General features: G+C 42.1%; 1 protein-coding gene across 4 annotated transcripts in view; it reads right to left on the reverse strand.

Moving 5' to 3' along the window:
• Positions 1–12500, reverse strand: part of cbfb (core-binding factor subunit beta) — a 42800-nt gene that overhangs the window by 11020 nt on the left and 19280 nt on the right. For all 4 annotated transcript variants that reach the window (XM_076991566.1, XM_076991559.1, XM_076991581.1 and 1 more), the window contains exon 4: positions 5–121. In XM_076991566.1, coding sequence (XP_076847681.1) covers positions 5–121 — 117 coding nt within the window. The remainder of the gene's footprint in view (positions 1–4; positions 122–12500) is intronic.

Here is a 12500-nt window from a genome sequence, read left to right on the forward strand (position 1 = left end):
ATACCTGAGCTCTTTCATCATCATACTCCAAACAGCCCATCCCATCCAGACGCTGCAGGTCAATCCAGCCTCTCCAGATCACACACACTCCATTCAAGATCATAGGGGCCTTCAGGTACACCTACACACACACACACACACACACACACACACACACACACAGCGTGTGGTTAGAGTCAACATATAACCCCATTAACCTACAGTTGTACATTGGGTTAGCAGCACATTCGGCCCACGGTTGGCCCTCGCTCCGGAAGTGCCGCGTGGCTCCTGGACTGTAAACACATGGACCGTTCCTCAGTGCAGAAGGCCGACCCAGCAAGTCCCTAACCAGGCGAACATCTCTCCACTCCCACGTGCACTCCCGTCAGCATTATTACTATTATTATGTTTCTTACATTTTCCTTAGGCTCTGTCGCCTCTGTCGCTCACTTCCTGTGATGAGGGCGTTTATTTATGGAGGCGTAATGTAATGGAGTAATGCCGGGGAAGGCAACACCGCCGTGCTTCTAGAACAGACAAGTAAAGCCTGCAGGAATGTATTTATAGTGGGCCGGGGGCAGCGGGGACACCGGACACATGATTCCGTCCGAGTGAGTGAGAGCGGGGGAGGGAGGGACGAAGAGGCCCAGGCCTCGTCCCCGCCGGCTCAGATAAATCGGCCACACAAACGTTTTCATCCGCAGCAGAACACAAAGGCCATGGAAAATGTGAATGGTGAGCACGCATGCATCTGAACTACGACTCCTATGTCATTTCCACCACAGGACGTCGTTCGCGTGCTGCGATCGACTCAGACGCCCGTTAAACTAAGACGATGTTGTGCGTGTCGAAATGGAGCTTGTATACTGAAACGGCGCAGCTAAGCACAAAATCAGAATACCTGTCACAGTTAACAGTGCAACAACGGGTTTCATCATTCTGGAACTACAGAGGTCACATGACGACCTCGTGTCAGTGTCTTTTCCCTTACCCACACTACAACACTCTGTGTGTGGCTGTCTGTTGAGTCCACTCTGATGGTTCACCTGTGGATTAACGTGCCTAAGGAAGCTCTGCTCTAATGCGCGTGCACTGTTCAGAGTAGCGTCAGCCGTAGGTCATATGATACTGTGATCTTCTTAACAAAAACAAACAGAGCAGGGGAGATGAGGGAGTGGCAGAGGAGAGTGGAGCTGCACTGCTAACATCTCAGGAGGCTTTTCCTAATCTTATACAACGAGAATGTGAATAGGAGAATCCCCACTTATCCACACTGCCGCTGTATAAGACAGGCCTGCCTCAGACACCACCCACATCCCCCAGGTCCACGCCTCCACTCCAGTGTAGAACACAGGACACACAACACCACCCGTCCCTTCGAGAACACGCCTCCACTGCACTGTAGATGGCAGACCTCCCTCAGATGCCCCTGATCCTCCTTCCAACACCTGCTTCCACACCAGTGTAGCTTACATCGCAACAGCCTTCCCACTATGGAGATGGAGTCTGTTGAACTGATAGAACAGAAATAAAACAGAAGCTAAGAGATGCAAAGCCCCTCAGATCACCTGACCACCCTACCACACTGACCAGTGTCTCACACACACCCATCACCTATGTCCTGTCTGGACCACTCCCCGACATACCCCCGGCTCCCTGCAACAAGACGAAGAACCATAAGGCAGAAAATGGTTCCTCCTCACAAGCTCTCAAACTAGACAAACAATAAAAAACAATGAAATTGTTAAACTCATCAACACTTATGGAAAATTCTTAAAGGAGGAGATGCACACAGTTTCCAGGTGGCATTACACAATGACAGAGGACAGTGTCTCAGACTACACCAACACACCCACAGCTACACCAACACACCCACGGCTACACCAACACACCCATGACTACACCAACACACCCACAGCTACACCAACACACCCACGGCTACACCAACACACCCACAGTTACACCAACACACCCACGACTACACCAACACACCCACGACTACACCAACACACCCACAGCTACACCAACACACCCACGACTACACCAACACACCCACGGCTACACCAACACACCCACGGCTACACCAACACACCCACGGCTACACAGGTGGTTCCCTCTTGAGTCTTGGTGCTTCTTCACCCTTAATTTCATCCAGGGAATTTCTCTTTGCAATTGGACTTTGATTGAACTCAACCACACAGCTTCACCTCAGAAGATCCCAAATATACCCACGACAGCACAGTCTACCCTACCAGTATACAACACTCCATCAACTGGAGACCAATAGAGACCCCTACAGAGACCACCAATGAGCTGGCCAGACCAGTTCTCCAACCCCTACCAGTAAGACCCACTCAGAAGCACCTGCTTGGCCACACGCTCAAAACAGTGTCCCTCTCTCAGGACCATGCCCTATAGGCACCTTGACCACACCCTCAGAACAGAGCCCATCTCTCTCAGGACCATGCCCTATAGGCACCTTGACCACACCCTCAGAGCACCTCTCTCCTGGGCTCTGCAGAAGTTATGCCATAAGAACACTAAGGCTGTTTACAATGTATCAATAAGGCAAAAGGCATTTTTACTGATGCATGAACACAGTCATAGCTGCACTATATTTATGACCATTTGAACGTACTCTTTACCGGTGTGAGGCAGATGCATTCACGTTTAAGTGTAGTATTTACAATGTCCAGAAGATGGCACCTCAAAAAGAAGAAACAAGTGGCTTTAGGGAAAATCAATGGAAAAGCAGCTCCATCCAGCTGTGAGCCTCTTTACTATTTACAGTGGACATGTGGGGAAATGCTGAGACGTGTTTCAACATATTCTAATAATATAGTGAGCGAGAGTCAATATTAAGGAATAATTGTTTTTCTTACTTTAGTTTTTTTTATTTTGTTCTTTAAATGTACTCTCCCCATTGTTATTGGTCTTTATTTATTAGTATTTATTAATAATAAGTAATATTAATAATTAATATTAATAATAACAACAACAATAATAACAGCATTTTGGTAACATTTACCTTAAAATAAATTGTTTGTACACCAGACTTTATTGTGATGCCTGTATCATAATACATATATCGTGAACTTACTGGCAAGTTTTCCTTATTCATCTAATTTTAAACAAAGTAATTGTAATTTGTGGCTTCACTCTCAGTTAGCATGTGGAATATCCTCAGACATTGGATTAAAATCTTTAAATAAGTTATTCTCCACTCCTTCCGTAAAGCTGGGCACAAGGACTCAGGGAGAATAATAGTATGGTATAAATTACACAATTTTATAGATGCACTAAAAATAGGAAAATATTACATTTAGCTAAATATAAAAAAGACAGCAGTGTCCTCAGACAAAGAGAGATTTCTTATACCATATACATTCCTTCTCATAAAATTCTGAAGAGATCTTCCCAGAGTTGGAAAGAGAAAGACGCCATGTCCAGGCCTGGGAAACGTGATCGTCTGCAGAGACCTATAAGCTACAACTGCAACACAGCCTGATTTCATAATCACAAAAGGTCATAAATATATTAAAAACACATTGTCATGCATTAATAACAACTTTCCTTGTGTCAACAGAAAGAACCAGGACTGTGAACTCACCAAAAGTGGTAAAGCCTCCAGCAATCCTGTCAAAGCCTGGGTGTGTGCACTGCCAGTGTTAGATTCCAAGGACACTCTGTGATTATGTGTAGATATGTGGATAACAGATTTCGAGCATTTCTCTCTTCATGCGTTCACTTTAAAGCCACTAGCGTCTCTGTCTGATCCATAGCCAAAGTAGTGTGTTCATTAAAAGTACACAAAATGAAAACCAGAAACAGACCAAATGCTAAACTTAAGAAAAAAACTGACCGAGACCAAAATATGTGAAAAGAACTATCAAACCAGAAAACTGAGATCCAACTGACAACTGGAACTACATAAGAAAAACTTAAGAACAATAATTCCAGTATGGAGACATATGGATAAACCATTTCCCAGAACTACAGAAATATAGAATTAGACAAACATTCTCAAAAAAAAAACTGGAGGAATTTAGTTTTTTTAATTATTAATTTTTTTATCTGTGCTAAATTATATATATATATTAGTGGTGGGACTTTAACGCGTTAATTTCGATTAATTAATTACAGGAAAATTAACGCATTTTAACGCATTTAACGCATGAGACACTTTTGCACCGTGGAATGTTTCTCAGTGCACGAGTTCCAGACATACAAATTATATGGACGCACAATAAGATGAGCATGATGGAGATGACTGAAGAGGCTACGCTGGTGGATGGGACATTTAAATATAAGAAACTTCCAGATGGAAGTACAAACAAAAATAGTGTTATTTGCACTTTATGTAGGAAGGAGTTCTCTTATCACAGGAGCACTTCCACCCTTCGTTACCACCTCAACGCAAAACATGTTGGGGCTAACGCGCAGGTCAGTAATGATAACTTAGCTGATAAATGTATTCCTAGTACGATAGGGTGACCAAACGTCCTTATTTCCCGGGACATGTCCGTATTTCACATCCTGTCCAGGGCGTCCCGGGTTTTTTTTTAAGTGAGGAAATGTCCTGGTTTTTAAATTACCTTCATTGGACCATTAAGACTGGATTAAACTTTCGCGAGTGGCCGTAGCGCGCGACTCCGCACGCGTTTATACATGACGCGTCATATTATGTCGAAGAAAATCCAGCAGCTGTATGATGAGGAATATGAAGTAAAACAGGTTATTGTGAAGAGCGCCACAAATGTGTCTCTGACTGGGGATCACTGGACCTCTGTTAGCAACAAGAATTATCTTGGTGTGACAGCTCATATTATAGATGATGAATGGAAGATCCAGTCATTTGCTTTGAGCAGGCAGAAGACTAGGCACTATGGAGATGCCTGTGGCAGAGGCCTGGGAAATTAAAGAAAAATATACCATCTAAAATGGTATTAAAAAAAACATCTTCTGATTTACTTCAATTCTTCCAATATCCTGAGCAAAACTCCCAAAATTAAACAACATTTTTGGTCAGAATTTCCAGTGTTCTGAATTGTTTTCTGCACTCATCTATCGGTATGTGTAGTAGACTGGTGGAAAAATAAAAAAATAAACAAGATGTTGAAGTTTATGATTATGTTCATTGATTCATTCATCATTCAAACTTAAATTAATATTTCTCATGTTAAATACTGAAATGCGATTAAAATGCGATTAATTTCGATTAATTAATTACAAAGCTTCCGATTAATTTGATAAGTTTTTTTAATCGCGTCCCACCCCTAATAATATATTATATATTAGGGATGCACCGAAATGAAAATTCCTAGCCGAAACCGAAAACCGAAAATGAGGAAACCAAGGCCGAAAGCCGAAAACCGAAACATCGAAATACATTATGCCAATTATTAGTAACATTGGATTTATGGCTAACCTCTCTAAAATCAAGGCATTGCTATTCAAAGAATAAATCAACTACAAAATTTGATTTGAAAATATTTATTTTGCACTGACATTATAGTAATGCATATTATAAAATAAAATTAGTGGTGGGCCGTTAACGGCGATACCGCTGACAACGGCCGACCACTAAATTAAATTAAACTCGCTTGCAGACCGTTTTTATCTGAGAGGATAAATATATGTATTTTATACGAGTTAAATTTAATTATAACTGACTGGCCTGAAAGATCAATATAAATTCTCTCATAAAAACGTGACGTGAGTTGCAACAACATTAAACAGCTCAGGTAAACACACTTCTGAGAAATGTCGTCTGCTCGGCAAAACATAACGGGGCTCAATGTGCTCTATTAGCCTACGAAATCCCTACGACAGAGAACGGCTGATCGTCTAAGGCAACGAGTTCCATAATTTTTGGTGTAATGTCCTTTTCCTTGGCGCCATCACTGGAAAACTTTTTTGCTAGCTTTATCCAAATAAGCACGTGCAGGTGGCGATTTTTGCTTGCGTCATCACAGCACATTGTTTCGGCCGTGTTGTTTCGGTGATGAAAGTATTTCGGCCGAAAACCGAAAATGCAAATTTAAGCCATTTCGGCCGAAAATTTTCGGTGGCCGAATTTTCGGTGCATCCCTAAATTATATATATATATATATATATATATATATATATATATATATATATATATATATATATATATATATATACATACATATATATATATATATATATATATATATATATATATATATATATATATATATATATATATATATATATATATATATATATATATACACATACCTGCATCCACTAAATTAAAATGTTTTACCCAAAACAAATAAAATGTGCATTGCTTCATTGAATTCCAAAAGAAGGCTTTAAATTCTATTTGGCACTAAGGACTTCTCTCTAAATGTCTTGAAAGTGGTGCATATAGAGAATACAAGCAGCATAGAAATTGGCAGCGGCTGAACACGCGTCTTCTCGTAGGAGCCCAGAGTGACAAAGGGTGACACTGCTGCTTCAAACCCACTCCACATTTACATAAACTCATTAGCCCTGATGTTAGAATGGTCTGCACTTCCTGTTCTCATTCTGCACGACTAAGAGATCAAATTCCACCTCCACACAGATGATCTGGTTCTGGTTCTCCTCTGGACAGGGCCTACAGAACGTACTGGAGCTGTACTACCAGACCTTTGTGACACTGAACCCATACTAACCAAATGTTACTTGGGGAACTTGGAGAACAACACACATTCAGGCACAAGTGATGAATCGTGTATCCACCTATCAAATTATTTAGGGATCAGAATCAGTTCCTTAATTCAGTCAATGAATTTGGAGAAAAAAGACGTAGAGCTTTTAATGCCATAAAATGACAAATATATGTCATACTTCCATTTAGAATTTGGCAAAAGATATTTGAATCTATTACTGAACCCATTAACCTATAAGGCAGTGAACTGGTGAGTTTTGCTAATGGTACCAACACCCAACGTGATCCTTGCAACGTAAAGTTTTGTAAACAAATTTTAAAGGTTCATAGAGACATCAGAACGAATGCATGTAGGATGGAATTAGGCCAATTTCCATTAATTATAGATACATAAATGGACAATCAAGTTCTGAAAACCAAGAAAACTGCCCAGCTGGTTGTGATACACTGTGCTTCCGATTCACTAACATGCACCACCCACACCTCACGCGATCAGGATCAGAACAATACAACAGACCTGATCAGAATGAACCAAACTGCAATCACAAACATAATCCCAAAATAAAGGACAGATTTATTGAGTTCTTAAAAGATCAGTACACTATAGCAGACTACTTAATCATGATGACAGATAAATCAGAGAACCACCTTGATCAAGAGAATCCAGAGAGTCAGTGAGGGTTACAGTTGTGACACATGGCTCCAAACTACAGTGTGGGGCCTCCCATGCACTAGTGCCTGCTAGTGCACACACACACAGGCTTTTTATGCCTTTACTGCATTGCTTTAACAGTCTCTGTGTGGGAGGAGCCCAAGCGAGCATGCATGCGTGTGTGCGAGCGTTCGAGCATGCGTGCGTTCAAGCGTCTGGATGAAAAGGTCTCCTGCTGAAGTCATTCTGACTCAAAGTAGCATAGATCAGATAGGTTATCTTCTAAACTTTCTTCATGCATGCACAGGCATTCATGACACTCATACAGGGTTTCCATCAGTTTCTAATCTTAAGGTTGTGATTCAGTTTGAAATTGATTCTATTTTGATTAATGATAACAGTTCTCCAAATATTATGTATGAAAAATATTAAATATTGCACATATAGTAGTCTGGAATGGTTTGAATATAAAAAGCTTAGCTCAAATTGTTACGTTTAATAATTTAGCAAATATAAACACTGACAGAACATCACGCAACAAAGCGAACCCTTCCACTCCCACAAAGCTCACTTATTACACTGAGTATGTAATAAGAATCAGCACTGAATCTTATGGGTTATGAGAATGTGAGATTATGAGACTGATAGTAAGAATTTATTTAGGATTGGCCAAATTAATATCATGAATACCGGTAGTCATATTTTTCAGTCAACCCCTCAATTAGCAATTCTAGAACGCATCTTATACTGAACACACAGCGTTTTGTGTGTTTTTCATTACTTCAATATGGCTGATATTTCTTCAAGTGCATTTAAACAAAGAAGAACTGGATTGTGACCATTTTCTTGACCAATCTGCGGCAGTGTTTTGAGCACACACTTATCTAAAAACACTGAAGTCCATTTTGAACTGCTCATTCAGCTCTAGTATCTAATGATTAACAATGAATCATGAATGAATTAAATTTATCTACTGGTTCACTAAACTAAATAGAATTATGTTGTTAAATAAATACTGATTAAAAATAAAACACAGTAGCACTACACCAATGGAAAGTTGCCTTTCTGGAAAAGCAGCATATTTTAACATGTTTTAGATAGAAACTGGACTTAAAAGACATCTGGTGTCTATTTAACTAAAGCAATGTACTCTACCCTCCACATCAGAGGCGTGCCCTTTAATAGTCTGCACACCTTTCCTAACCTAAACATTTAAATTCATTCATCTGACATGAAATCTGAGCGCAAGACCTAAAAAATCTAGTCAAACATATAAAAGATGTTGCAGAAAGAGATGGGGTCAGAGGTTTCACACCTGAAGCACTGCAGCACAGCTCAGAAAGCTCTCTCTGTGTCTCTCTCTCTCTCTGTTTTCTCACACCCACTCTCTCCTGTTTTCATCTGCCGTCTTTCCGTCTGTGTGAAGGCCCGTTTCCCCTGTCTTCCTGTTCACGTCTGTGTATGTTCTCCCTCTGTTTCCTTACTCCTTCATCTCTCCTCCTCATCGCTCCTCCTCCAACTCTCCCTCGGTGTGTGTGAAGGCAGCCATGCCAACTACAGTATGGAAGGTAACAGGCGAGGGTTCTCCTCTGCATTCAGAGGGTTTCTCTCCAGGGAGGTCAACCAGGAGCTCCATGAGTCCTCTTTGTCATCTACAGGCCTGACGACAGCAGCTCTCTCCTGGCCGGCCTCCCTCCATGTACCATCAGGCTTGTGCAGCCGATCCACAACACTGCAACACGCCTACATTTCCAATGACACTCCACTTCTCGGTTCCCTGTGCTTGCTTCCTGTAGCTTCTGGTTTCAGGTTTAAATCTCTGATGGGCAATGGGCCTGCACCCTCCTACTTGATGGCGATGGACCTGGTCTGTCCCGCAAAACCTTGGAGATTCACGTACGGCCCATCTTGAGACACCATCTTTTGAGGACTCATGGAATCCAAGCATCAAGGCTGTTTCTCCCTCCTAGTACACAGCTAGTGGAGTGAATTTAAGCTAGCTGTCGCAAACACTTCATATATGTTTATCTGTTTTAGTAATTACTCTTGAATTGTGTTATTTTTTACAACATTCTACTGTAGCTCCCATTCTAGGTTTAAGCACTGACACTCGGTTGTGGGACTCTAGGCTAAGGTATTTTTGGACTTTAACCTACGTGCATTAGCTAAGGACACTTTATGTGGACAACTAAGGTACTTTTCTCTCAGTCTCTCTGGAAAAGGGCATCTGTTAAATGTCGTAAATGTAATGTAACTAAATATCAATGAGAGCAAGGTGTCAACAGCCTGACTGAAATCATATCCTTATGTCAGAGAGATGAATACAGGCTGGAACATTTGATGAAAGGGTTAGGTCAGTGTTTCAAGAGACACACACAATCAGAAAATGCACGCACGACCACATAATCTCACACATTATGTCCACAAAATTATACTGTATAATTAGATAGGAACTTTATGGCAAGCTACTGAGGAATTACAACAGCATGTACCTCAAAACATAACAATTATATAATATTTCCAAGGCCTGAAACAAAAATCGCTAGTGGTTCATAGGAGCTCAGCACAAAGGACAAAACATTTCAAATCAATGCTGAATATGGACATTTCCATACATGTATTTTTTATCATTTCAGACTCCTTTTCTCTTGCATTCATCCAACCCAAACAACTGCTTCTCCACCAACCAACACAGGCCTTTTGGCCATTAATAACACATTTAAAAAGTCTTCCTGGGTTCCAGCCAGACAGAACATTCATAACTCCATCAGCCTAAATACACAGTTTTCACTGGGCATACGCCAGCAACACAGACAAATGAGGAAAGAACTCTCTCTCTCTGTACCTCTCTCTCTCTCTCTCTGGCTTTTGCATTCTGTCACCTCTCTCTCCTCTCTCTTCCATCTCTCCTCTCTCCCTCTCTTCTATCATTTTCCTATCTCTCTTCCACCTCAAGGTAAAGTACAACAGTGATGGGTAAGCTGTTGTCATGCAGTATGCATAGTACCCTGGGATAGGTACCCTGACCTAAAACCTTTGTTTTTTTGTAACAAGTTAAGTTCAAAGCTTAAACAGCAGGACAGCAACAGAGGCTGAAGCTCCGCCCACTTGCTATGAACACATCTGGTCTCACAAACAATTACAGACTAGCTTTCAGCGCCTCCTGACTCACATGAGTCTGTCTGAAGTGGCTGAGTGGGTGCTGGAGTGGTTTCAAGGGCTTCTGGGTAATGTAGTACCTCATGATGTAAGCTTACACATCTGCACGTCCCAGCTTGTCTAGCTCAGGTTTATAGTAACATACAAAGCTCGAGGATAGGAAAGAACAAAAGAGGTGGTGGCATAAGAGAGAAACAGAGGGACAGACAAAGACAAATGCCGTTCCTTGTGCCATTAGCAAACATGAATAAAAGACCAGCTGATTTTGAAATAGGATGTAGCCATACATGTTGAAAATAAAACACAGAGCTGACAAAAGGCAGGAGCAAAAGCCATTAGGGCTGAAGATCCTACTGGGTGGGGTGAGGGGTGGTGTGAGGGATGGGGTGAGGGGTGGGGGCGGCTACGGTGCTCAGGCAGGGTGGGGCGGCTCCAGGGAGAAGACACTGTGATCTGCGTGTGTTTGTGTAGCAGCAGATGGGGTGGCAGGCAAATAGAGGGATTCAGTTCTGCCAGGGCTCTGGAGTCAAGCAGCCAAGACTCCTTCTCCTCCTCCTCCTCCTCCTCCTCCCCTCCTCTCCTCTACACCTCCCCATTACACTCCTCTAGACTCACTCCACTCCTCTCCTCTACCCCATCTACACTCCTCTATACCCCCTCGTCCTCTCCTCTCCTCTCCTCTCCACCCTCTGGACGATACATGTTATGTTTCGACACAAGTCTCTCTCCCCCCTAAAGTTTTGAATATGTACATAATACTGCACAGCATCAACCGCATTTAAATCTGTAGCTTTTACCAAAGCACTCGGGGTATGTGTGTGTGTGTGTGTGTGTGTGTGTGTGTGTGTGTGTGTGTGTGTGTGTGTGTGTGTGTGGGTGTCGAGGGAGACGATGCTGAGTCATGGTTTCAAAGTAAACGTCTGTCTCTCTTACACACACACACACACACACACACACACACACACACACACACGGACACAAGAAACAAAGGAGCAGTCAGTGGAGTCTGAACATGTCTGCATGTCTGGAACTGAAATGTATGTCCTGCAGTGTTGAGAGATGAGGGAGATATGAATATCTAATGAAGAACACTACCTCCCCTCTCTCTCTCTCTCTCTCCTCTCTCTCTCCTCTCTCTCTCTCTCTCTCTCTCTCTCTCTCTCTCTCTCCTCTCTCTCTCTCTCTCTCTCTCTCTCACACACACACACACACACACACACACACACACACACCTTGAACATATCTGTAGCATCACCTACACCAATGTGACTATGTGACTCTTCCTCTGGAAAGAAACATTACAGTTCACCATGTTGGCATGTGACTGATATTTATTGGGCGTTGCCTATTAAATGGGTCACCATGGAGACTACAAGACACACTCTGTGCTGAGTTAGAAAGCAGTGTAAACTGAAGAGGCTTCATGTCGTCACAGTTTGGATGCCTGTCTCATCATTCCAGCACGACGAGTCAGTGATGTAGTAATCTAATAACTGCAACCATGTGAAGACAACACACAGTGAAAAGCCAGCTGTAATGTCCAATGACTGCCAAATGCCATTCTGATGCCCCTGGTGGCGACATGTTTGGGGCAGTACTCAGGAGATACTGACCAGCCTCACACCACCAACTGGATCAGTACATAGAACGGCAAGCTAGCATTCTCCAAACAGCAAGTTTGCAGACCTAGTAGTCCTAGTATGTCTCTTGTAGATAAACCAAGATTGTCACTCTATATCTTCACTGATGGCTGAAGCGGGGCCTTGGTGATGTGGATGACTGCACTTCTATCTTCACTGATGGCTGAAGCGGGGCCTTGGTGATGTGGATGACTGCACTTCTATCACAGGGACGTTATGTAAAACACATAAACAAACATGGCACTACCAAATAAACCCAATGTACTGAATAAACCGATAGTACTGAATAAAACCAAAGTAGTGAAGGCCGTCACTCCTCACACAAGCTGTAACTGGTTTGAGAGATATTAAACTTAAATATCTTACACTTTGTAAATGTATAACCAAT

The sequence above is a fragment of the Brachyhypopomus gauderio genome, chromosome 2 (assembly GCF_052324685.1).
Source record: "Brachyhypopomus gauderio isolate BG-103 chromosome 2, BGAUD_0.2, whole genome shotgun sequence".
NCBI lineage: Eukaryota > Metazoa > Chordata > Actinopteri > Gymnotiformes > Hypopomidae > Brachyhypopomus > Brachyhypopomus gauderio.